This window comes from Enoplosus armatus, chromosome 5 (genome assembly GCF_043641665.1).
Source record: "Enoplosus armatus isolate fEnoArm2 chromosome 5, fEnoArm2.hap1, whole genome shotgun sequence".
In the NCBI taxonomy this organism is placed as follows: Eukaryota; Metazoa; Chordata; class Actinopteri; order Centrarchiformes; family Enoplosidae; genus Enoplosus; species Enoplosus armatus.
This window is the reverse complement of record NC_092184.1, coordinates 24,079,373-24,107,084: the sequence shown is the minus strand read 5'-3', so window position 1 is coordinate 24,107,084 and position 27,712 is coordinate 24,079,373. Positions and strand designations below refer to the sequence as shown.

Below are 27,712 nucleotides of genomic sequence, written 5' to 3'. Positions count from 1 at the left end.
GAAATTCGCATTTAGTTTCTTGAAATATTTTTTTTAAAAATCCCTGAAACTTCGCCTGACAGCTGGGACTAACTATTGTCTTTAATCCTCTGCAGTCAGTTGTCTGAAGCCACGGTCTGAGACCAAAACAGGTTTGGGGGCATCGTGTAATCTCTCCTTTTCTTTCCCTGTGGCCACGGCCGGCGCTGTGTGTGGCTGTTTGCTGTTCGGGCACTAAGCCATTGTTGTGAGCGGAGGGAGAAACTGAAGCTCAGTGATGCAGAGAGACGGCTGCTGCGTGGGCCTGCTGAGCGGCAAAAAAAGACAAAAAAAACAAACAAACCTGGAGCCAGTCCAACTTAATTATAAAGAAATATGACGAGGGAGCCTAAAAGGGCTGTTCCAAAGATTAGCGTTAGTTACTTTTATTTTCTCAGTGCCTGCAGTAATTGCAGTTATTAGTCGTCAGCACGGAACTAATTGAATTGCATTTGGAGGAATTAATTAACATCTCTGTTTATTTGTGAGGAGTGATACTGTCCGTGGCAGTCTGGGGGGGAGTTTTTTTTCGACATTTTGCTGACGTGTTATAGAGGGAGGCCATTTTTCAGGCTCTCAGTGTAACTAACTCAGTTGAAGAGAATCTCTTCTGCTAGTGCGAGTTCTGATTGAAGTGCTAAAACAACAAATTGGAAGTTAAATCACCCGTGTTATCAACGAGACTCTACACACGCATTTGCTGCTATAAAGAGAAGTTGCAGACTAGTCACAGACACACTGTGGCTAACACACACAGGCATGGCAGCAGGAAGTCCTGTATGTTTTCTACCTACTCAGTAGAGGTGCAACTCATAGGTCTCACTTTAAACTGTCTTTTTCAAAGCTGTGGAGTATAAATATAACACAGAAAAGTGTGATTTTAAATTGAAAACCATACTGAATCTCAAAATGTGTCATCTGCACACTTGCATATAATGGATGGGATGAGAATCCTTAAATACTCAACTGCTCTCTCTGACTGAAAACATTTACAGTTAATCACACATTTTACTTCAGCGTAAAACCACTCTCCGTGAGAAAAATGAAATAAGTTTTGTTCCAAAGAAGAAAGTGGGGTCCAGGGGAGCCCACAGGGGTTGTGTTGTTAAGATTAGAGCTGTTTGCTTAATTATTTTCCCGATGCCTGCAGCAATTGTAGTTATCAGGCGTCAGCAAGAAGCAAGTTTAGTTGCAGCGTCAGGAAATATTTAACATCTGTTTATTTGTGAGAAGCGGTACTGTCTGTAGGAGGACGTGTTACGGCAGGAGGCCACGTTCCAGGATCTCTGCGTAACTCACGCAAATGTTTCCACCGGTGTCTGTTCTGGATGAGAGTATTAAAAAAAATGGAAGGAAGCTAAAATACACCTCATGGATGGGTCTCAACACGTGTATTTGAATGGACACCCTCTCACACACTAGCCACACATATCCACAAGTAGTGTTTGACGCCGTTTCCATCCATTATACACACACTCGTGCATGCACACAGCTATCAGGCCAGTCAGCAGTCTGCAAGAAAAACTCAATCTAAACAACATTTAGCGATGACGCAAGCTTAGCCGTCATTAGCATAATGTATTCCTTGATAATCACTGTGCCTCGAGCAACAATGACTCCGCTTCATCACATGCAGCCTCTGCAGCGCACACACCAACACGCAAACACACACACACACACACACACACACTTGTGCTGTGTTAGTTGAAGCTCTCGGGCCCACGGCCGTGCATCGAACCCAACAGGAGGGCGGAGAGTGAACCCCCAGGGCGGTGCTGCAGGGGTCTACATATATTTAAAACAATCATGAATTTTAATGGTAACCCGCCGAGGGAGGCTGTTTTACCAGCCAGCCTCTCTCTCTCTTTTTATATCTCTCTTTCTCTCATTCCTCTGGCAAAACCCAGGCAGAATTATTAATACATGACATGAAAATGTAAAAACCGGCCCCCGGTGGCGACAGAGAACAGAAAATGGTGTATTAAAGGAAAGGGAAAATGACAGCAGAGGAAAGGAGAAACAGAGAGAGAGAGAGCAGTGAGAGGAGGAGGGGCTGGCATCAATGTCTGAGGAGGGAATTATGTATCAGTCAGGCTGTGATATCTGCTGTGTTGTCTTAGCGCTAAACAGAAGCGTCAAGGTGGGTTAACGCGCCTCACATCTGAGAGAGGAGCTACAGAGAAACTGAGACATTCGGAGAAGACTAAAGGAAACAAATGCAGATAGAAAGTTTAAAAAGACAACTGTGACAACAAGAGGAGGGAAGGAAGAAGAGAACTGTACGTACTGGACGACAGTGGAGATGTGCAGACGTCGGATGCCCGGTGTGGGAAACTGGCGAGAGTTTATGTAGGAAACTTTCCTCACGGCGGCGTTCATGTTTTCCAAGTCCTCTCCCTCCATTACCAAGATAGACTGGGCCGGGTTAAAGTGGAACTATGAGAGAGAAAACTGATGTTAGATGGAGAGAGATGATAAAATGTAGAAACAGAGCAGGTGAAGATACACTCGGTGGCCAGTTTATTAGCTACACCTAGCTAAAACGAATCTAATATACATTCATTATTTTGTCCACCCTATTTATCTCACTGAGGGCAGGCTAAATAACAGGAACACCTCTCTGTATAACGCAACACAGTTCAACAGCACCGAAATCTGCATCCTCCAAAATGATCATACAGTTGAATCAGCACCTCTCTGAAACAGCTTTTTATACCCTTCATGAAGGGAAGATTTATTGCAGGACTGTTGCAGTATTAGACTCCATTAGTTTTAGCTAGGTGTACCTAATAAACTGGCAACTGAGTGCAAGTCCAATATTCACTCTCTTTTAGTCCCGTTTTCATCTCCGCTAACTCTTGAGGGAAAAATCTGGCTCTTTAGCCGCTAAATGCTCCACTGCGTTTACCGGCGAGTCGTTAACTGTGTCTGTCTGCTGTCTGCTGCTGGACAGGGTAGCGTACAGTGTTTTGTGACGATACCAAAACAGGAAAGTTGCAGGCCATAAAACCAAAACAATGAGCTGAAAGAGGCTAGACTGCTTTGTAGAGCTCTGGAAACTCATCCATTGTTATGTTAATATAAAAATATGAAGGCCCTTGAAATGTGATTTAGAGGTGCATACAATTAAATTAAACAAAAAACAGTTGACATGGAAAGTCTGGAGCTTTTCAGGGCTCGGGGCAGTTGGATGTTTTGCCCTCTAAGTCCTTTAAACTGCCATCTGTTATCTTGACCTGGTGGCCAAAGTGTGATGCAGCTTTATTGTAGCTTTAACGCCTGCATTTCACATCCACATGAGGTAAAGACATAAGGATTTATTCATCTTGGTTGTGTTAGTGTAATCAGTTAAAATGTCCGTACCATCCCAAAGCATGCAGTAGTGACTGTAAATTGTCCTACCTTACAGGCAGCCATTGATTTCTATTCATTTCGTTACACAGTAGTACGAACATCAGCTCGTGGAGACTTGAAACTTGCCTGGATTTAGGTTATCCATCAAAGTGAATGTCATGTTTGTACTGCATTACCATGCAACAGCAATGTCACTTTGACTAAAAAAAAAAGTTCACTGTGATGGATCACCTTTTTTAAGGTAGTCTCATGCATTCGTATATGGATTTTCATACTGCGCAGAAATCAATGGAAACCAGTGGCTGCCAGGACAGGAAGAAAACAGTAGCATAAAAGTGAGAGGAATATGTATGTGCCTTTTAGTAAATAGCCTAAAACATGAAGACAACACTGGTGTGGCCTTATAAGTCAAGGGGCAGGGAAAAGTACAGTTTGACAGAGGTGTCTGTTCTCCTGCAGGGTTTGATGGTAGGTATTTGAGGCCCTTCTTCCTTTAAAGAGGGTTTAGTGGTCTCCTGCTAGAAGTGCACTTTCTTAAAACTGGCTCTCAGCAGCAGGGTGACAATGCTTCAGCACTCCATGGGGCTCTCCATGCCCTCCCTCTCCTCTGTCATTTTCCCCTTCACACCTTCCCTTCTCTTGCTGTCTCCTCTCATCTTGTGTTCTCTGTCACTATACTTGCTGTCTATCTGCCTCCCCCTCCCTCCGTCTCTCCTTCCCTCCCTGTTATTCTCCTCTGATTGTGCTGTGCCAGCCCTCCACCTGCTTGGCTAAATGCTGTCCTTAAGCCTCCCGTGGACGAGCGTGCGGGGTAAGAAGAAAATGAAATAGCTCTCAAAAGATAAACTACGCTGGCCCTAGAGAGAGGTTGTCCTCCTCTCCTCTTCTTTCCTCATCACACCCTGTCTTCTCAAAAGGCTGGCAACGATCTCTGTGCTGCACCACAGCACAAGGAGCTCGATGGAAAGAGCAGCAGGAGAGACGGAGAGAAGACAGAAAAGGAGTTAAGGGAGCTGAGGGACGGTGGGTGGGTTGGTGGGCGGCTTTGAGTCTACACAAACCCCTATCCATCTTGTCTGCCCTCTATCTTCCACAGTGCAGGGAGATGGATTAGCTGCGGTGGTGAAATGGGGGGGGGGGGGTTGCTGAGGAGTTTTGAGACAGCCAACTCGTGATTTAGCTGTAGTGATTTAAAGAAGCAGAGTTTTTGTATCAACTGGGATCAGAATGTGTGTTTTTGTGGGTGTGTGTTTGCACCAGATGAGAATGTGTGTTGAAAGAATACTTAGAAAAGTCAGGACGGTTGTTAGAAAACCAACTTTCGCTGCTACGAGGAACTGAATGTAGAGATTTCTTTTTATGTGATCTGCATCGTTTTGACCTAGATTTGTCAGATGGCTTACACCTGAATCGACTATTTAGGTTTACTGAAGTCCGGCTTGTCACTGCAAGTCCAGTCTAAGTCTCCTTTCTGGAGCGCCCCTGTATTTCTGTGTGTCAGTGTATGAATACCTTTATGCTCTTATCCAGACTCTCCAGGGAGTTGATGTCCAGTCCCTCTTTGCAGGCTTGCAGACAGGAAATGACTTTCTGACTCTCAATCTTCCCCGGTCGGATGGTCAGTCCAGATAGGCTGCCCCGGAAGTACTGAGTGAACCGAGGCTTGGTCACTTCCCCACCTACACGCACATACAGTAAAATAGTTCATAAAATGCATTTGATTTGCCGTTTTTTGCACCTAATGTAAACAAATGCAGTGCTATCTCTACATATTAAAACTGTGGGTGAGAGTTAATCTACAGTAATCACCATGGTGTCGTGTTTGTCTCTACTGGTATGTGGCACATAGAAGCCCCTTACACATTACAAGATCATTTAACTAACAGTGACCTGACTCTTTAATTATGAGTCCTGATGACCAAATTATGGCTATAGTTGGCCTTAAGATGCATGTTTCCTGCCTCCATTCTGTGACTAAGCGACAGGGTGCCGCTGTAAAAGTGCAAGTGTTACTCAACCAGCCCATCCAGGCTAAATAAAGGTAAGAAAAAAGTCAACACATTTAAAATATGTCCTCTGAACTCCGTAAAGGCCAATACCAGAAAGAGGAGTCTCCACACCACTCATTAGCTGAAAGGGCACGAGCTCTGGGTATCAAACCTTCACCTTTCCAATTCCTTTCCTTCCTTTTATTTATTTCCTCACTTCCTCGTCCCTTCTCTCTGCTTTTCTCCAATTTTGGCAGTAATCCACCAAAGCACTAAAGGTATAGAACAGTCCCTTCATCTAATAACGTTTCATACATCAAATGTTCATAGATCAAAAACATTTGGAGGATGAATTGAAGCACTGACTGATGGCCAAAGATATGGCTGAGGTCCATAACGAGAAACTGTTTTTCTATCCCTCCATCAATTTATCTGCCTGGCCTCTCAGCACACTTCTGTGACACTCTGTGCCCTCGTACACCTGCTCCCAAGTGACTGTCGGAGGCAGGCAGCGAACAGACGACTGTTTTCACACTTATTTTTCACCGTTGGGAATATGGGTACAGCAGTCATTATCTAAAAGCCAACAATTTAGCATGGAAAGGAGAGTAGCAGCACTCGAAAACTCAGATGTCTCAGATGTATTCTCCATAGGCTGCTAAATCAGCTGCGATGGAAGGGCGCCTTTCTTGACCTTTCTACCTGCCTTGAGTACGATCTCTATTTGGAAAATGCAACAGTAGGTCCTTGTTGTGCATTGAGCGGCCTCCCAGACATATCAGATTTTATTAGGCCAAGTATCCCTTTACTGCCTAGCAACTTGGACTGGCAGAACACGTGCATATGAGGAACAGGCTGTAAGACATTATTCTACCTCCAAAGACTCCCTGAACAACTTACATCTTGTTCCCACCTAATCGCTCTAATGGAAACAGTCTGGTTTAGTTCTTCTGGTGGATCTGTGGCCAGACTGTGTTCACAAGGTTCAAAATGGTCAGCAAACCTATCCAATAATATTCTTAATACAAGGTAGACTCCATCAGATGACAGACATATGGTCATATTGTGAAGATGTGGCAGGTAGGTATCTAGCCAGGGCACATCTTGAAGGGTCGTAGGCTATCTATGCACCAGACCTCCTCTTACAACTTTGATAATAGCGCCTTTCCCGCAAAACCTTTAGACCTTTATGAGGGTAAACCTTCAAGCATTAACATTGGTGCTTATTCCAGACGGAGGCATTGATATCCAAGGAGGCGGACAAGGCCTGATGGAGACTTTCAGTGTCCAGCGTTCTGCTGGATTAGATGCTTGGCTTCCAATCCACCTAGTGTCATCCATTTTGGTGGCTATTGGAAGAGATAAATTCAGTCTTTGAACCAGGTAATCCAGTTGGTGACTGAAGAAGTGCTCTGTAATATTTTAGAGTAACTGGAGCTGGGGAAATCCTCAATTCAAAATCCCTTGGCTACACTTCATCAGATATTGCCAAGCTTGATCCAGATACCCCTAATTCCCTGCTGGTGGTGCAGGCACATGTATCAAAGTCTGGAAAGGGTCTGAAAAGCTCAGTGCAGTGCAGGTGGAGATGCTGCTCACCACCACTGGAAATACCTTCCTGGTGTAAAACAAATGCAAGAAATGGACCGCAGCAGCTGCAGACATTCAAGTTAGAACCATCCCTTCGATTGCTAACCTGCAGCTACATTGTGCGCTATGGCCTGTTGGAGAGAGCTCCCTTATTGCATCTGCAGTCCTACTGGTTGTCTGATCTACCCAGTAGACCATGTTAACCCACTGGTTTGTCATCTGCCTGCCTGCCCTCTCAGGCGAGACGCTGATGAAGCCTTTTTCTTGACTGGGCAGATGGAAATATGGGGGCAGCTATAAAAACTCTCACACCTGAACTCCCATACCTTTGCCTTTCTGTCATCACTCTCTTTCAAGCCATCAAGGACAGAACTAAATTGCCTTTTTAGTTGCTTTTTAGCCAAGTGTTAGGAACGGCTTAATTAGCATGTCTGGCTACCTTACCTACAGTATTACCTTAGCTTTACTTCTAAGGCCAAAAGTTAGCATATCAGTAACTAACTACATTAGTTTGTGGGGTTAGGTTACATAAAAAAAGCCCCGTACTTGACCAGCACATCCCATGTTTAGTGTAGTATACTGGGACTAACTATCTATAATCAAGATCAGGTCATTTCTGTCATCTGCAGATCTGGGAAAGGACTGAAACTTATAAAAAAAACACTGCTGCCAGGCTTTTAACATCACACCAATCCATGCTGCCCTTCACTGGTCACCTGTGAGTTTTAGATTTGATTTGACTAAGATATTGCTTGTTGAATGGTCAGTCTCCCGCCTGTATCTGCAACCGGCTGTGAAACCCCCTGCTTGGCAAACTCAGCTCTCTCTTTTAAATCCCCCCTCCATCTTTTTCTTAACTGATGGTTTTGTTGTAATTATTCAAATTATTTTATCTTGTTTCATACCTTATGTTTTGGATTTTATTTACTTTTATTATTTGTTTTCGGTGTAAGGCACTTTGTAAACTTTGTTTTGAAAGGTGAATATAAATAAGTTATTATTATTTTCTACCCTGTAGAAGAAGAATGCTGTTTTTCTATTTCTGTTTCTTCTACATGGATAATCAACTGGTGAGAATGCCAACTTTTTGCCTGGAAAATACAGCTTTCGCCTCAGTCATGTATGTAGCCGTAAATATCTAAGACTTCTTTTACAGGATTCTTGTTTTAAAATGAGTCGGCAGGAAACATGAAAAAGTCATCTGGAGACGGCATATATCAGTCAGTGCGTGTATTCACGCTTCTTTGTGTGGTATTCCTTCTTTGATCTTACTTGTCAGCAGTGTCCTTCACTGGCATGTTGGTTATCCAACTCTTGTTTCAGTTCAGAGCAACAACAGCTGCTTTGCATATTTAAAGCCATCGCCTGCTTAAGTGCCTGCTGAAGCCCTGCCAGCTACCAGGGGAGAACAGTCTATCTTATAAAACCACAAGACCACGTTTGGATTCACGTATACCAAACCCATTCTTTCCTCTTTCTTTATGCTTCACCTGCTCTCCCTCCTTAACTCAGTTACTATTTTCTTCCCTTTTTCACTTGATCCACTCCGTCCCACCCTGGCAGATGTTATCACTTCAGGCCGTGGCCAGAGAACCCATTAAGGGTCCCAGACAGAGGGTAAAAAAAGAGACGCAGAGGAGAGGGGATTACCGAGACGCCGCAGAGCGGGAATGATATGGGCGATAAAGCCGCTGATCATTCCACTTCACGGAGGCTGGTTTTTTTTCACGTGGTCTCAGCTCTCTTTGCCTGGTCCCTCCTTGCTCTATAGATCTTCACTCTCCTCTTTACTCAGCTTTATTTGTGTCATTTCCAAAAGAGCAACAGACGAGACTGGGGAGTCATGGGTGAGCTGGAAATAGGATCATTACTTAAGTGTAAGTGTGAGAGTCTCTCACTTAATGTGTGATTTATTGCACATACCTGTATCAGCGCCTGTGTGCCTGTATTTATTCTTTATACTGTATATACACAGATATTTACATTTGAATTTGCGCACGTCGTCAGTACTTCTACCTGCATGTTTGCGGCTGCGATGATGGAAACCAGGGAGGCAGAGCGGCAGTTTGTGATTACACAGTCGAGGAAGAAGAGGAGTGTGTTGCTCTTGCTTGCCTGACTGTTCCACACTTGACCATGAACGCACTCTGCCAGGTCAGAGGGTAAATATAGGCTGACTGTGGGAAAACCGCATGGCCAGCACTTACTCTCAGAGGTGAAGGAGGAAGGATGGGTGGGGGTGGGGTGGGAGGGGGGCAACCCTTCTATTAAATAGAAGAGAATGAGAATTTACAAATGCTCACTTTACAGCTGTATAATTCACTGCTTTGTTGTTGCAGGGAGTCACACTAACAAGTACATCTCATGCATGTTGATGAGCAATGCAATCAAGCTGTTCACCGGTCGTGTTGACAGTGTTGACATTAAGTATATCACCTCTAAAGATCAGGAGGTCCCTTCCTCAAAAGTTCATGGATAGCAGATGGATTTAATTGTAGTTTAGCTAATAATATATGCTAAAACACACATCTACCCTCACACAGACTGCAGGATTTCACACCAAAAACAACATTTGGAAGCCACTTGGTTGTTTAGTCCGCACCAGAGTTTGATTGACAGCTATGACACCAGCCTAAACGAACCAAACCGAATGGTCAAATGAAAAAGAGTACGTTTGAACTGAATCTGACTTATCAAAACTGGTTCATGTGTGTTAGCAGCCTCGAATGGCAGTTTGAGGCAGGTTTTATTACAGATTTTACAGACTGAAACCCTAAAACCTTGCCACGCCACACTAGAATGGTTTCTCTGAATAAATATCTGAAAAATGATAATTCTAAATTATATGAATCTGCTGTGGTCAGGTCAGAATTTATTTCATTAGACAATGCTGATTGACCAGTTAAACGTTATGAACCATGAAATGATATCATGAAATTTAATTAAATGTTGCAAAATGTCACTTTTGCCTGCAGACACGCTGTTTTGAGCTGACAAATCTTTTTTATTTACTCTAAATCCACGACTGCTTTTCTGCAAAAACGTATTCAGAGCGGAGGCTTCAGGAGCCAGTTAGACAAAAAATAAGATCATCTTTGCAACACGTCTGCAATCAACAAGCCGGACACTTAAAGCTCAGTGCTCTGAAAAGGTAATCTACTGTGGCTTTTGTTAAGATTTCGGTATCACCTTAACAACTCTTTACTGAGGCTTAAGTCCACGACTAGAATAGCAGAAATAGTCTCTGAACTCCCTTTTCTCTTTGCCCCTTTTAATCCTCCTAAAGACTTGAAGTGTTCAATGAAAGAAATGGGAGAGGAGGAGGAGGAGGAGGAGGAGGAGGAGTGAGAAGTCACCGCCGCAGATGAAAGCGACACGAGATGACCGGCTCCTGCTCCCGCACAAAAAGATATCTTGACTTTTCATCTGGGGCTAAGCATCACTGAGCAGTCTCAGATCAAATCAATGGTATGCTGTTCTATGTGAAAAAGTGCCCTTTCTTCTACCATTGTGCAATTAGTGGCAGCTATCGGTTTAGAGCGCAGTTTAAGTGTACGCCCTCATTCAGCCTGGTTCAATTGTTCGTCAAAGGCACAGTGAGTGCTCCTCTTAATAACATTGTTCATTCAAGGCGATAGAGTCCCTCAGTATTAACACTTACATATTATCAATTTTCTTGAACTTGCTCGCATATAGAAGCTATATTCAACTGGCAGAACACCCAGTATGCCTCACTTTACTGTGTCTTTTGTCGTTGGGCTTTTCTTTGCTGAATGAACACCATCGTCGCCACCTCTATGGCCACTGGCATCATCATCATCATCATCATCAGCACTCAGCTCTGCCCCACTCACCTTGCCAGCAGGCACCGACTGTGAGCTGCACATCAATCTGTGAGGGGTGGATGGGCCAGTCGTCAGTCACCAGGTAGGGGTCGTAGGTCACTCCGTCCACGTAGAGCGTCACCACCGGGAACTCCACATTGATGACGTAGTAATGCCACTCCTTGTCACAGATCTGTCAGAGAGGCAAAAAAAGAGAGTGTGTCATAAAAGGATATGTGGCCCTCAGCTCTTTTAAAAAAAGTCTTGAGTTAGGTTGGAAGATTGATACCGCTCTCAGGTCTAAATGCTAAATATGAAGCTACAGCTAGCAGTCAGTTAGCCTAGCTTAGCATAAAGAGTGGGACAGGGACAAACAGCCAGCCTGGCTCTGTCTTTGTCAGGCAACCCAGCAGAGATCCCTGGAAGTTACTGCGTCTGGGCAAAATTCAGCCCGAAATATAACCCTTGGTTACACCACAGATTGTAATTTTTCAGACTTTGTTAATTAGTGAGCTTTACAGGTGCTCATTCTTTACTCTTTTTTACTGTTCACACGTATGTTTTTCCTGGCGATGACGCCCTCAGTCTTTGCTCTTTAGGCAAACCATTGGTAGTAATGGAAGATATACAGTATATATATATATTCTAACTTACCTAGAAATCAAGAAATTGAGTAAATCAAATGTCTTGTCCTCTTTATGCCAATGATGGGAGTCTATGGTGCAGTATGTTGTCTCAGTAAGGAAGGACGTGTTTTTCTATTACAGTGATTTATTAAAAACAGCTGCATTTTATACATTAATTCTCGGCTTGTGAATTTTTAAAAATGGCATGATTTCCTCTGTGTTTAACGCTCACAGAAATGCATTAGTACATTACCTGTATAACCTCTCCTGAAAAATGCTTGAGTGAGCCACTCTTCAGCATGCTTGACCATTTGCCCTGCCTTGCTTTGCATTTTAATTGATTGCACAAGCCCACTCGTGGCTGTCTGTCTCTGAGTACATCTGTCTCTCCGTGCTCTTCCTCTGCTCTAGGCTGTGCTTTCCCTCAGCAGTGCCATCACTCATTGGGCCGTGCTTCACCTCATCCTTGATATAACCCGGGACAGCCTTTGAACACTTAGCCTTGGGTAACCTCCCTCTCTAATGAAGAGCGCTCTGCAGCCTGCTCATTAACACTGTGCGAGCGCAGCAGATGGGAGTTCTAATCAATCCGCTTCATTTTTGCTGCTATTGAGGCGCGAGATTCAACATCTGGCCTATTGGTGATCATTCTGCACAGCTGCTTAACACATATGCAGCATGTCGATGTGCTGAGTCGGTGCTTAGAATCAATGGGGGATAATCTGATTGTGGATTTGATGGTGCTGCAGATGCAATTGATACTGATGGGATTGACTTTGATTAGCTAGTTCAGATGTTAGGGCATGCATAAAAACAAGGTAGCCTCGCACCTGCAGTCTCTATGCATTGTGTATGCAAGTTGTCTAGATATGATTCCTGTACGTCTCCTGGCTTGTGCTCGTAATCTTTACTGTGTCTGTCGCATTATCAGCTGGACCGCTTGGATTTCTCATTACTCAGTGTGACAAGTGTAAAACAAGTTACGTTAAATTCGCATGCACACACACTAATACCTCTGACATTTACACATGCACACACTCCCATGCTCTACTGCTTCATCCCCGTTTCCGCTGTTCAGTATTTCAAAGAGAACTCGGGGCCCATATGGGATCTGAGTGCCTATTGGGTGACTTCCTCTTGCGAGCTTCAAAGGGGTGATGCCGAGGCGCTCTTGCCCACGAGGAGGCTGCCTCTGCTGGGTTGGGATGTCAGTTGGAGATCTCTCTCAGGGATAGTAAGGGGAAGGAGGGGGAGAATTATGTAGCCACGCATTTCCATACTACTTTGTAAAGCAGAGGAAGAGCTTGTGACTAGGTAAGACTGAATTTGAAGAGCAATGTGGATTCTTATTGTTAAGCTAAGAAGATATTCTTAGTGTTAAGCAACTGGGAATATCTAAGCTGTCATTGATGTCTTGCTGTTCTTGATATCTACACCCTCTGGAGGAGACCTGATATTGACAAAGTAATACGTAGCTAAATTCTAGTATGTTGAACTGGGCCTGCAAGCTGAGTCTGAGATGTCCTCAAATGGCCCCTACAGAGAGGAATTACTTTGATTTAGGTAGCAACAAGGCTTAACTATCACCATCAGGCCAAACCTTGCCAAACCTGACACCCTACTGACTTTTATCTTGTCTGCACAAGCTAAAATGGCCGTCTGTGCATGTTATAGATTATGCAGTCAAGATAAAAAATATAATCTTTCAGGACTAAGGGGGCTCCATATTATCTTTTTATATGTATGAGATATTAGATCTATTTTGTGCACACAAGATACAGATCTTGTGGGCACAAGATCAATATCTTGTGCCCACAAGATAAAATAAATATCCAGTCCAGCTTTGAAAGAAAACCCAAAGATTATGAAGAGCTTCCCTCCCAGTGAAATGATAGAAAATTGTCAGACTACAATGAAATATAGTCAAGTTGACGGAGATGGCACAAAAGTTCGGCATCTTGTCAGAGAAATGATTAGAGCTTGAGAGAACAGGTGCACTGCTATGCATGGGAAGACACCAGCTGGACACAGATGGAGAAACTTTGTCGTGTGTGTGTGTGTGTGTGTGTGTTGGGGGTGGAATCAGTGTCCATCACAAAACCTCAAGAGTGGAAATAACTCAGAGAACCATCCACTATTGCACAAGCTCAAAGCAATACATTGCTGAGCCAAGTGTGTGTGTACATTGTGTATATTGTAGGGGTGTGTATATGTGTACGCAAGGATACGCCACTTGTGATACCACCTACCCACAAACAGTCATGCATACATGAATGCGCAGACATCAATCCAGCACCATTAAGTGTCAACTGCAAAAACTTCAAAGTCAAAGTTTAGGGAGAGCAGCTCAGGCTTTCCTTGCTTATGAAAGCAAAGCAAAAAGTTTTGTATTCCCCAATCCCTCTACTTTCCTGTGTCTCTGCCTGATGCAAATTGACAGACGGAAGGAATGAATGAAATAAATAACCACACAAACAAAGGAGAGGGAGGACGTAAAACAACCAGAGGACAAAGGGAAAAAAAAGTGAAAGAGAGAGAGTACGGAAACATCACACATCAAAGATCCTTCATCATCTCTTGGGGCACTCGATGGCGAGAAGAAAACAAAATTGCTATCTGCCCGCCTCTATCTCACGCTCTTTTTCTCTCTGCAGTTTATTTGGTGTCTTTTCTTCTTTGCCTGTCTCTCTATTAGAACTTGACTGTGGGAGTTGTTGCCTCAAGTTCTTTGGAGTTGAAAGTCTTTAAGAGATCTGTCACCCAACCCAACCTTCTAACTTCAAACAGGAGATGGAGGAACGAGATAGAAAAGGTAGAAGAATGAGTTGATCTGAGATCGGAAGGTGGCAGAGACATGACAGTGAGTGAAAGAGGGAGGGTGGAGATGAAAGGTAGAGAGGGAGGAAAAGAGAGGCTAGAGGAAAATAAATGATTTAAGAAAAGACTTCAAGAAGAAAGAGGGAAAGGAAAAGTTGGGAAGACTTAAAGCTGTAACCTTTATTACACTGAAAGATGTGCTTACAACTCAGGAAACAGCAACAATGGAGGAAAGCAGTAAATCAATAAAGAAATAGTTTGACATAGTTAAAAAAACAAATACACGTATTTGCTTTCTTGCCAAGCATTAGATGAGAAGATTGATACCACTCTCATATCATACGGTAAATACAAAGCTAGAACCAGGAATTGGTTAGCTTAGCTTAGCATAGTGACTGGGAGCAGGGGGAAGCAGCTAGCCTGGCTCTGTCCAAAGGTAAAAAAAAAAACCCTTGCCTGCTCATCCCACCCCTATAAAACATATGTTTAAACAAACAAAACGCGTTAATTAGTGTGCTTTAGTGGTGCTCACTCTGGCTAGCTGTTGCTATGCTAATCTAAGCAAACCATCTCCTGCTCCCAGCTTCATATTAAGCGCACAGACATGGTAGTGCTATTAATCTTCTCATCATCACTCTTGGCAAGAAAAAGAAGAAAACTTCTGTTGTGTTAACATGCTTAACTGTTAGATAATGGTGAACATGGTCACATCTAGAAAGGCTGTAGACTCATAGAGTTGTTTATTTACAGCACATCGGTCACAAAGGGTAGAAAGCATGAGAGCATGCCAAGATAAACATCCAAAAGGTCCTTCGGGAATCAGTTAAATATTTCATCTATATCCAGGTTAAGAAGATTGTGAGCTAGCCTCTTTGCTAAATTCAAGCTATCACTGGGGGTCCTGAGATTAGTGGTTAATCTAGTTAGTTATCTTGAATCTGGTTTCATCACAAAAAAAAACACTGCCTCAAAACTAAACACTAAATATGAACTTAGTAAGCTTGACAGAGATATCATTTATTACAGGGTTATTAGGTTTTACAGGTGTACACATGGAAATGACCGGACAGAGACAGGAAAAGATGCTAAAAAAACATGAGGTTATTCTTAGCTTGTAGTGTGGATGTGGGGAACAGGACTGAGAAGAGAGAGATGGAAGAAAGAGGAAGTGAAAGAGGTGGAGAGAGTTAAGGGAGGAGGAGGGCCTATAGGGCCTGCTGGAGGAGGGATCCACAACAGAGATTGATGAGCATTGGAAACAAGGTGACTTTAAGGAGGGGTGGGGAGGAGGAGCAAGGGAAGAAATGAGAAAGTTACTGTAGAGGCAAAGTGAAAGCAGACGTGTAAAATGAAGGGATTGGATTGGCTGGAGGGATTGGATGGTAGGGTAACAAATGAACCTGGAAACAATCCCATTATGACAAAGCAGAGGCAGAGGAGCACATCACTGTCACTCTATGCTTTGTAACATTTAAGTCAGTTCAATGACTTTGATGTTATAACTGGTTGTTAGGAGCGACAGAGCGATGATGCCCATACCCATTCATACATGGAAGGAGTAGACTTATACAACATATAAAATCTACAAGATATTGTCCACAGAAGTGAAGTTTCACAGCTTATGCATTTATAAATGAAGCCGCTCAGTGGTTAGCTGCCACCTCAGAGTTGTGTGTGCGCTCCCTTCTTTAATGTGAGTTTTCTCGAGGTGCTCTAGTTTCATCGCCCCCCCCAAAAGATATGAATAGCAGGAGGTACAAATATTCTTGCCATTGTCCTTGACCAAAACACTGGCCTCGAACCAGATTCGAATCACTCTGCGATGATCAATGATGAAATCTGAAACATTGTGCTGTAACTAACATCCTGAGCTGCACATCTCCACTTTTTATCAATGACAAACAACACACTTATAACTATATCTTGTTTGTTTACGGCGTGAAAATGACAAGCTGAGGTTTTATGGGGGTTATGTGCAGGACTACGTCTTGGCCGGGATCAGTGACTTCCCAGAGACTCTGTGCTGGTTGCCTGGCAACATCATGGCGATGACAAGACTCAGTGGAAGTCAGTGCTACCCGGCTGCTGGCTGTGGCTCCGTATTTAGCTTAGATATGAGAGTAGTGTCAATCCTCTCGTCTAACTCTGAGCAAGAAGAAAGTGAATAAGCACACAACAGCTGGGGGTTCAGATGTTTTCGCTCACGGCAATCAGATCAGCCATATGCATGAAGAGGGGTGTCGCCACAGTAAAATGAAATGTGAAGTCTTTCACTATAAGGCATGTTAACTTTCCTCTCCCCTCCCTGTCTTGTGTCAAAGTCCCCTTCCTGTAGTGTTAGTAGTCCCTTAGATGGATGGTGATGGAACCAAAAAGTAGGAAACAACAAACCTGTCTCCTGGTATGGTGGTGAGGTACAGTATGTTTACTTCTAGATAGAACCAGTGAGAAGTTTATCTGTCTCATGCTACATCTAGAAACAGCACATACTACAGTGAATCAGTAATGTCAGTTCGGACACGTGGTGCTTTGTGTTTTTATATTGGGTGGGACAGAACATGATACACGTCTATGTAAGTGCTGGAAACAAGTATGATGTTGTAATTATTATTTTAATTGTAGTGAAAATGGGACAGTTTGGTAGTGAAATTTGAAAACCGGGACCTTTTAGAGTTTTACAGATATTTGTCGGGACTCGGGGCACCCTGCTTGAAACTGGGACAATCCCAAACAAACCGAGACGTCTGGTCAAAGTATGTCATCTATGTAAAGCTTTCACTAGCATTGGTTAGCACTAGCCATCACACACAGTCATACTATAGTGATAGCAAATGAGGCTCTCTAAACTGGGAGAAAGCAGAGCAAAACAACTGCAAGAATAGATTTTAGTGCCCACTTGAGGCCTTAAAATTAAGATATTTTATCTCTCTTAGCATCGATAGACACTCTTTATACTAACATGGTTCTGCATATTGTATAAAATGAGATGTAATGTTAAAAAAATGTTGTCTAACAGCTCAATGAATGTTGGTATCATTAATGCTAAGGTTCTCATCCAGTCCTGTTTGTCTGGCCTCAGAAATACTTCGCCTCTAGACTCATTTGCAAAAGTGGTGTTTGCTAACACATAATTGCCATAAATCATCGTCAGCTCGGTGTCAACATGGATACCATTATCATGTCAATTGTTGTAGGCATCCAAAATTGGGTGTCTGAAAGCCTATAATTACTAAAATAGAAGAAACAATTAAAAGAAAGAGATAGTGGAGGAACACTTTCTGCTAGATGTGTGTGTGTGTGTGTGTGTGTGTGTGTATACAGGATGTACTGTATTCATGTCTATGTGTGTGTGTGTGTGTATGGGAGAAGTACTTGAAGGTGACTATGAATTACCGGCTGGCAAAAGAGACTAATTAGAGTAGCAATTATACAGCCGCTCCCGGCAGAGACTGGGAGTCAACAGCCAAATGACCTCTCCACAAGCTCATAATGGGCCACACACACACACACACACACACACATGTACATACACTCATAAACACACACACACACACACACACACATGCTAATATCCACAGGGTTTTTAGGCTGCATGGCAATTTTAGTGAGACTGATCACATTGACTTTCCCACCCCGTTGGGTTTATATAGAGCAACAGAATGGTCTGAGTAGAGAAAAATACTGTGTAATTTGGGGGGTGTCCCGGTGGTTCAGTGGTGCACACGGGACCATGTATATAGTATGTAATGTCCTGGGTTTGAATCGAGCCCTTGTCTGCCTGCCTGTATTTTATTATCTTTGCTCTGTAGAGCCCAAACACCGAAACCATTCATTGTTTCCTTTTGGTTCTGGTCCATTTCAGGTTCACACCGATTTATTACAAATGAACAAAGAGGTGTGCGTGTGAAACCACATGAACAGAACTATGTCAGCGTATATTAGCGTCAAAGTTTATTAGCTCATTGGCCCTTATTCATCTTTTCTGGTGATCACGAAGAGCTCGCGCAACAGTTGGTCATGGCCATTATGTACGACGGGTATGTGTCACTTGAATGAATTATGACCAGTCCTGTATGGTTGGTCAATTCATTGGTTGGAAAATTTGCTACTGTTGGAACAAGATTTTATTAGTTAAAAGTCTGTTTTTTTCTTTCGTCTTGATTCATTTGTCTGTTTCTGTAAAATGTTTTTAATTTCAGCCATCAAGTAGTGGAAAGTAAAGCCTAAATCGAGGCTTAAAAGCTTGGCTTTACCTTCAAATGTTATGCAATATTTTATGCAATAACGCACTTTACACACATAAAACTAACCGGAAGTTTTAAGATCTTTGACCCCAACCTGTGGTCAAGTTCTCTGTCGACGTTTAGTGCTCACATTCTAATTATTTTTGTGTGCTTCACGAGCTTTTGCTTTTTGGTCACTAATGAAGATTATTTTAAGCCCTCCAGTGGAGCATCATTTCCTGTAAGTCACCAAAATAAACTATCCCATAAGATTTTAATCAGTCAGTTTAAAAATGTTGATAGACAAATAGTTGATAGTTCTTTTCAATATCAAAGTAATCCAGTGATAGTTGTACATCCATGGGAACTTTGCAGACAGGAACTGCTAATAGCTAACTGGGCAAACTTTTAAATGTGCCAATTTGTCAAAATGTAAACAAATATAGGTTAAAACAATGGGGCTCAAGATGTAGTCCACAGCTTAAGTGACTAATTCCATTTTGTCGGCGTGGCGGCTCACAATGTCAGGCGTGTGTGCTTACATGCTCATGTAAATCACAAACACACAAACACAGTTTAAGCAGATTTCTAATTCCCTCCAAATGCTTGTCAGGGGCTCAGGAGAGGTGTTGATTTGTGGGACAGCAGCTAATTATCTATCAGAAGCGCTCCTGATTACCTTGCATGTTTCCTTCATGATTTCCTATGAATAGAACAAGTCTATCGCAGACCGGGAGGGAACAAAGAAAACACAACTGCTGAGCAGATCAGAGGAGGAAAAAAGGCTGACAAAGAATGTTTAAAACCCAGCTGGACGTCATTTTCTGACAAAAGATACTGAACACGCACTGCAGAGTGGTTTAATGTCCGCAGTCCAACGGGCAGCCACAACACCCCTCAAATGGTTAAACATCTTACCCACTGCTTTTCACCTAAACGTGGCCACTTTGAAGTTGCTTTTCAGAATAAGTCACCTTTTTTACAGAGCCCAAAAAAGAAAGAGAATCCCTGCTATAATTCAAAATTGATTTGTGTGTTTTGTTGTGCTGAAACCAGGTTTATGGACAAGACAGATGAAGACGGGACCGTTTACTGTTGGATATAAGATGGGGAGCATGTTAAATAAAAGAACATCACAAAACAAAAAGTCTATTTCACTTTGTAACTGTTGTTTAAAGACTACACCATCAGTCTGTCAGCACACAGACAGTCCTTTTCCTTTAAATATCTAGTTGCCTAAAAACACACACACATTTTCCTCCATCATTTCTTTTTTGGATCCAAGGGTCCCCAAAGTATTATGCTTTGGTTCTGTTAGAAAACAGAGAATATTTACTTAACTTCTACTTTAGGAAACTCAGCTTTGTGGATAGGTTGTAAACAGGCAATATTTTGGGCTTGTTTGGCTGGATGGGTGGGAGGGAGGGGTCAATAATTAGTTAAACAATTGTCTGTCCTTACAGCAAAGCCCTCTCTTTTTCATCATCTTCTCCTTTTATTCTCCAGTTTGGTCGGATATGGTATGACAATGCAAACATGCTGCAACACTCGGGCCTGTTGCTACAGAAACCCTCTGATCTGAGTGTGACAGCCATTGGTTTGGAACAGGGCCACATAGGAGCGCACTAAAGTCTAACAGTGGCCCCAGGGGCTCGGCTGTGTGTACAGTGTGTGCAGGGGTTTAAGTGGGATTTGTAAGGAGCGAGACCTCATTTATTTATTTGAACATTTTCATCCCATGTTTGCAGATATTTCCATGTTGACCATTTCACAACCAGGTGACCCTGACACACGGACATCCCTGCTCTGAAAATAACAGTCTTAAATCATAATCTATCATAAATGGAGAATGACTCAATAAGCTTGTTAAGTTTCAAAGAAAAGTTTCTGTTGTGTGGTGTTGTAGGTATAGATACGGGTGGTGTTTCTGCCGCTGAATCGTGGTGATTGGCAGCAGCAGGTACGGGCATCATAGTATAGTAGGGGGTAAAAGTGCTGATTCCCTGTAAGGCAGTAATTAACGCAGGCATGATGCTGGATTTGTTTGTTGCATCGGTCTGGCAGACGTAGTGAGTCACTGTCGTCTGGAGCCACTGGGTGACTTCTGTATATCTGTATATGCTGCTGTAAACACAGCAGTATATATCACAATAGAGGAAAAGACTGTGACAGTGAGGGAAGGTGGATGTCTGGGTGAAGGGGAAGAGTCGGGTAACAACAGAACAACAGCAGCCTCAGAGAGAGAAAACAACTAAAGTAAAACATAGTCCCGAAGGTTCAAACTGTCAGTACGACCCAAGCAGTGGTGAAAGTTGCAGCAGACCTTTAGCAGAGCGGTGGGAGGAGACAGACTTGGGGGGGGGGGGCATTGTGCCATCTCGCCTACTGCCACACTACATCCATCACACGCCTCCTCTTGATTACCTAAACCCTGATAACACGCGCACCGCCGATACTCCTACGCCAAATTTACCAGAGCTCTACCAGGCTCACTTATTCCTACGCCTCTCCGTCTTTATCTCTTCCTCAATTCATCTCTCTTTCTCATCCTTCTCTCTTACCACACTTAAGGTCAGGGTGGGATGTGCACCATAAATCTTCACTGCCGATTCTGACAGCCACCCTCAATCCAGGAAGTGCTTTAGCCAGTGGAGGAGGGAAGAGCTGCACTGCACATAAACTTTCTCTCTTAAAAACTATTTGGGTAGGCAGAAAGTCTGGGTGGAGAGTTTGGGAGTGTTATTTGCCCGGAAAGTAAGACAAATCGGGGGAGGAAAAAAAAACAAAGTAAGTGAGAGGGAGGAAAGGGCGAAGGGTAAAGGGAGAGACTCGCTGGAAGAAGAGAGGATTCAGCGAACCCATTTGGTCCAGATTAATATGATGAATGGCACAGAACAGAAGCTTTTACTGTGCTGTTATTTTCTTGTATTTGGCTTTTGCGCTCCCTTTTACCACAAAGTGATAACAAAGGTCTCCAGTTACACACAAACACCCACACACGTACTGTGGACACGCTAATGTGTGAACAGCTGCTGTACAATACACACACACACGGACCTACTGTACACATAATACACACAAACACCTACACACACAGGAACATACACAAATACATTTAACATATTTCCATTCATCCATATACTCACACATACAAATACACACCTTTCCACACTCAGAATTACTAGATATTAAAGGTTTGCACACAAAGGAGGACTTGAGGCTAAAGACTTGAACTGACCTGAGACTTAAACCAAAAACATTCAAGTCTTAAGTTTTATAACATCGTGGGACAACACAAAATGAGTATGACAGCAACAGGCTGGAATATTGAATTATTAGCTCTATTAGTAATGAATAAAACATTATCAACCCAGCTTTCAATACTGGTCGTCAGCATTCAAGTGAACTGAGGTACTTTCAACTGACTTCTATCTTCTTCTTCTATCTTCAGAACAACTGTGACTTGACTTGTCCTCGGGGACTTGAGACATTATTCTTGCTATTACATGGCTCATATCAAATGATTTGAGACTTAACTTGGACATGCCATCAATGACTTGAGACTTGACTTTAACTTGTCATGAAGGCTTTGAGACTTGAGATTTTCACAGGACTTGACTTGGGCTTGTCATGAATTACTCAAGACTTGACCTGGACACAAAGGACTTGAATTGAGTTTATCATAGATTACGTGAGACTTGACTTGACCTGGACACAAATGACTTGAGACTTGACTTAAAGCATGACTTGATATCTGTTACTACAAGACTCAAATGACTCGAAACTTGACATGAACTTGTCACTAATGAAGTCAGACTTGAATTTGTCTAAAATGACCTGAGACTTACTCTGTGGCACGAAGGACTTGACTTTAACTGATCTGAGACTTTGTCTCAAAGGATTTTAGAGCTGAACACGTCATAAATGACTGAAGACTTGACTTGGACTTGTCTCAAATGACTTGAGACTTAACTTGGATCAGTCACAAAACGGCTTGACTTAAACTTAAACACCTCTGCTGGATACAAACTAAGAAAATATCTTGCAGCACATGCAGTCTCACCATCCACTCTCTGACACACATCACTGTGCACAATTACACAAACACACACACACACACACACACAACTATCTATACCACTCTGCACGTCACTGATACTCTGACACACACACACACACACACACACACACACAGAGTCAGAGTCAGCGAGGTAATAAAAGCCATTGCTCCTCCACCCTGTCATTTAGTGGCCTCTCCAGCACGATTTCCACCTATCTAAGACCTACAGTACTTCCCGCTCTCATAAAGGGGAGGTAATATCACCCAGGGATGGTGGGATGGGAAAGAAATAAAAATGATGGAAAACTGCATGGAACGGGGTTTTGGAAAGTGTGTTTGTAATAAAGGCTGATTTCATTTGAGAGGCAGACTGTGATAGCGGAGGTGGAGAGACACCTCGGCAGAATATGATAAGAGACGATAATGTTGTCTGTGATGAACGAGTGATATCATACTGAGAGGATTGCAACCACGGAACCTGCCTGCTCCGATTACACTTATTAAATTATTATTTTGCATATTATTTTGGCTGCTTACACCCTGCGTGGCTGAATCGGTACGTCACCCTGTGCGTCTCACCAAATGTCGCAGACAGACTGTGTTTGAATGATATCAGCAGTAAGAAGTAGGACTGTTGTTCTATTGTTTATTGTCTATCAATTTCTTCCAGCTACTATGTTATGTATTGGCATGCGTCTGTCCTAGTGGGAAGCCATTTCAGTCATTTCCTCCCTGCGTTGCCTCCATCTTTATCTTTCTTCTATCTTTCTTTCACCTATTTTTCTCTTTCGATGTCAGTCCCCTGAGGTGTTTCTCTCTTCCTCCTACCTTTTCTATCTCTTTTCTCGCTCCTTTACTTCCTCTGTCCTGTGTCTCTACCCTTTCATCTTTCCGTGGTTATTGATTCCTGCTGTCAATAAGATCCTCCACCTGAATATAAACGAGGCCATTTGCATGACTGACAATCAATATCAAAAATCCAGGGATAGCGACTCTGTTGTTAGCGATAAATCCACTGTTTTATTGTGAATATGTGCTGTGTGACTACCAGAGAGGGGATGGACGCTCTGATGACCACCGTATTTCAGAGAGATTTTGACACAGAAGAATTGTACGCTCCACTTGGTGCAATTTTACAGGTAGCGCGTCATGGACGATGGTGTGTAAAGGCCACTGTAAGTCTCCCCCTCACTCTCGAGGTGCAGCTGGACAGCGGTCACAGTATTTGTGAGTAAAGCTGTGAGATGTTAGCCCTGAGCTGGGTAAACAGTGAGATCTCAGTCCTGACCCAGAGCTAGATGATGGCTCTGGCCACACACACACACACAGAGAAAAACATCTATGTATCTCAAAAAAAAAGTGGGCAGGGGACTCAGGTGGACAGACAAAAGACAGACGGGGGTTCAAACTGGTCTCTTCATTTACATGAAACAGACAGTCAGGAAGAGCCTTCAAAAACCCTGTGTGTGTGCCCATCACCCTCTTTGGAGCCAGTTGGTGCAGCAGAGCTCTAAATTTAGCAGGCTCTTTAGTAGGAGTCATCTATCATTCAACAGGACCACTCCCATGAGGAGAGAAATGCTGTGTGTGTGTGTGTGTGTGTGTGTGTGTGTGTTACAGAAAGACGTAAAACAGCAGCACAGATATGGTAAGAAAGAGAAAGACCTGACATATTTTTTGCATGGCTTTGCACTCTCATTGATTAATGCTGGACACAAACTACAGGATTTGTCTAAAACATGGAAATCTAAAATATATTCATGAGCTGTAAAAAAGTCCGCTAGTAAGAAAGTAAGTAAGAAAGCCCTCTAGCAGTCGTAATGATTATGCCAGGAGCAAAGGAAAGGAAGTCAGGCCACGTAGGGAGAAGGCCGGGGCGGACGGGCCACCCTCATTTTCACATTAATTTGGTGTTAAATGGGAGACAGCAGCATGTGTTATTATTCAATTCTGTGGTGATGGTTTGTGCTCCTCATAGCAGGTCTGGGCCTGAGAGACAGCCAGCGAGAGAGACAGATGTTGTGCAAACAGCATCTTTTTTTCTTCTTTTTAAAAAAATTATAAAACAACATAATTTCCTAACCTCATCAGGTGGTGCGCTCCCTAAAGATCCCGTAGTTTACTAACAAGGAGTTTCTGACGACAGCAGTCCACAGCAGCACATCAGGAATTTGAAAATGCCAGATGCTCGGCGTTCAAATCGTGCTCAAGAGATGTTTGTTTTGACAATGAGCCTGGACCAGTTAGAAGGCAACTGTGGGGGGGAAGATCATGCCAAGTGGTTGGCAACAAAATATGCTGTTCTCCATTTTGTTTTTACTGTCATGACTGAGAATACATTCAGCCATTGTGGATCTGCACAATGGACGTGAGTGAATGTTTTGAAATGCGCTCGCTAGCTTTTACACCCACATGTGGAGACGGAGAAAGGAGCATATGAATCAATAACCAAAGACAAAAGTGATTGAATCGGTATCATAAACCATCATTTACTTTCGTTTGCTTGCAGGTCCTTGATCTTCAAATCAATTCCATTTCAATTCATGTACTTTTCTTAAACTAGACTACCTGAACCTAACAGGACAATAGGAGGAGAATATAATGATTATGTAATAGTTTCTTGAGAAAACTGCAAAAGTTATAACAAATGAAAAGTATAAAGTATACCTTGTGGGTTGCTAAGGTTAGGCTAACGAGTAAAGCATGAGACCTCTGAGTTGAAGAGGGTGTATCTCCTTAAATTTAAAGCTGCACTAGTAAATATTTTTGTGAGAGCAATGTTACAAAAGACTGTGTGTCATGTGAAAGGCGTCTCTCGCAGTGATGAACCCACAGAGACTTATCACCCCCCTCTGCACCTCCCCTCAGCTCAATGGTGCATTTTGGTGCGTCTTTCAGCTCATTGTTTTGGTTTCACAGCCCTCAACTTTACTGTTTTGGCTCAGTCTCATCAACACAGTGAATAAGCTATGATAGCTGTACTCTCCCTGACTCCGTTACGGACACAAAGGCCTTTAAACCTGCCATAAATACTCTGCATGGACGGTAACAGATTCCATTCTATATCTCCCACTTCTGTCCACTTATAAAATCAGAAAAAGTCCCCCCCTTGCTTGATTGCTTTCCTTAAGTGTTTTCCACGGGATAGCCGAAGGTAATGATGTCACTTCCACATTCAATTTAGACTCCTGGTGGAAACATCATTTAGATCTCAATTATCCAAGTGGGGTTTTCTTGTTCTTTGTGATGCTAAATGGCTGGAGGTGACTTCTCATTGATTTCCTCCTCTTGCCAAAGTCTCTATGCCCTGCCAGATGAGGACACAATGCAGGCTTTGTTCTAACTGTACACCGATCATTTCCATTTATCTCACTACGTGGGACACATTATCAAACTCCACGGAAACATGGAGGCAGTGAAAAACCACTGACAACTAGTTCTCACCAGCCCCAAAGAGAAATTCTACCTTTTATGGTCCTAATGGGCCAGACATGAACCCCGTCAGCATTTCATGAACCACTGCACTGCAGCACAAAATGTGGAATGTAACCCAAAAATAGTCATTCAAATGATTTACCAATGCAAATGATTGTTTATGTTGTTGTTTCTTTGGGTGACAACATTTAAGGTAAAACTTTGTTATTGGTGGCAGTTACTAGACTTCATCTGTGCTTCATCCTGTAAATGATTGAAATGACTCTCGACTCCTCCTATAGTTCACTGAAGAACCAGCCACTGTGGGTAGTTGTTATGAATTGTAACATGCTAAAACAACAGCGTCACACATGTAAACAAAACTGCATGTGCAGATGAACAGGCAGCTGTTTGGTTAGTTGTCCCAGAAGTGTTAAGTATATTCAGAAAGCCTTAGGAGGCTCACGCTGCTCGGCCACATATACATTGTTTTGAGTCTGTAACACAAAGTTAGCATGTACCTACTGTATATTCAGAGCGGCCTTAATTATGACAATTAAGACTCAGGTCATTGTCACAATCTGCTCCCTAGGTTATGAATTTCTTTGTTTCCTGTCATTCATGAATTGCTTCCTGTTTTATTTTGAAGTACTCACCTCTTCTCTCATTTCAGACACTTCACTTCCTGCCCTTGTGTGTTTCCCACCTGTGTGATAGTCTGTTAGTTAGTTTAGTGTTCGTCTACGTATCCTCAGTCAAGTGTTCCAGCCTTCGCTTTGCTCTCTTGTGTTTTTGGATCTTTGCTTTGTTTTCCTGGACGTTGCCCGTATTTTGATTCTTGCCTGCTGCCTGTTGGATTTGTTTGCCTGTTTGGATTGCTTCTCTAGAACTGACCTTTGCCTCACCATCCCTTACGCTTACCTTTTTAGTGTGAATAAAATCACTGAACTGAACAATCTCTGCCTCTGGCGTCTGCATTTGGGTCCTGTGTTTCTTGTTACCCTGCTGGCTTATTGTGACAGTCATTTCCCTTTAAAGCTTAAAAAGTTCAAAATACTAACATCAAAAGAAATCCAGAGACATCATTTTCAACAGCATGCATCCTTCAAATAAAATGAGGATGATCTATTGTTTTAAAAGGCTTAGCTATGTCTAGATCACTAGAATAATAAAGTCTCACTTTCTGTTAATACACCGTTGAAGAACTAGTCACTCTTTCTGCTGGTGACTTTTCTGGACACCTGTGTGTGTGTGTGTGTGTGTGTGTGTGTGTGTGTGTGTGTGTGTGTGTGTGTGTGTGTGCCACAGGCTATTTTTCTGGACCGTGCAGACTCAATCCAATTTTCTACATAGTTATAACACACGCAGGGGCTCATTCAGCACTGGCTCATGCAGAAAACAGACTCAAGATTGACAGTCTCCTCCTTTGAGACGCTTGAACGTAACTCTGCATTTAAAGAATATGAAAGCATGCACAGAAGACATGTCCAATACAAGCTCAATGCAAATCTCTTCAAGTCAATAAAAAAACCTCAGCCCATCTCTCTCAACAATGCACACAGCTCAGACAGCAAAGCTTATAATACTGAATCACACTGAACACAATAGGCCTGTGCGTATAAAGCCACGCTGCCTTAAACTACTCTGTCTGCTATTAACAGATAGTACACTCATTTTTTTCAGCAGGTAAAACTAATATCTGCAACCATCTCCCCCCCTCGTTCCAGTCATTATGTAGCGACTCGCAATGCCTGATTGGATTGTATGAGAAATTAATTGGACTTCTGTGATAAAATAA

The 27,712-nt window shown here is 42.8% G+C and overlaps 1 protein-coding gene across 1 annotated transcript in view; it reads right to left on the bottom strand.

The window, feature by feature from the left end:
- LOC139284949 (calsyntenin-2-like) overlaps nucleotides 1-27,712 on the bottom strand; it is a 219,306-nt gene that overhangs the window by 11,934 nt on the left and 179,660 nt on the right. Inside the window, exons 9-11 of the mRNA XM_070905336.1 lie at nucleotides 10,805-10,967; nucleotides 4,885-5,051; nucleotides 2,306-2,454 (exon numbers count right to left, since the gene is read on the bottom strand). Of these exons, the coding sequence (XP_070761437.1) occupies nucleotides 2,306-2,454; nucleotides 4,885-5,051; nucleotides 10,805-10,967 (479 nt within the window). The remainder of the gene's footprint in view (nucleotides 1-2,305; nucleotides 2,455-4,884; nucleotides 5,052-10,804; nucleotides 10,968-27,712) is intronic.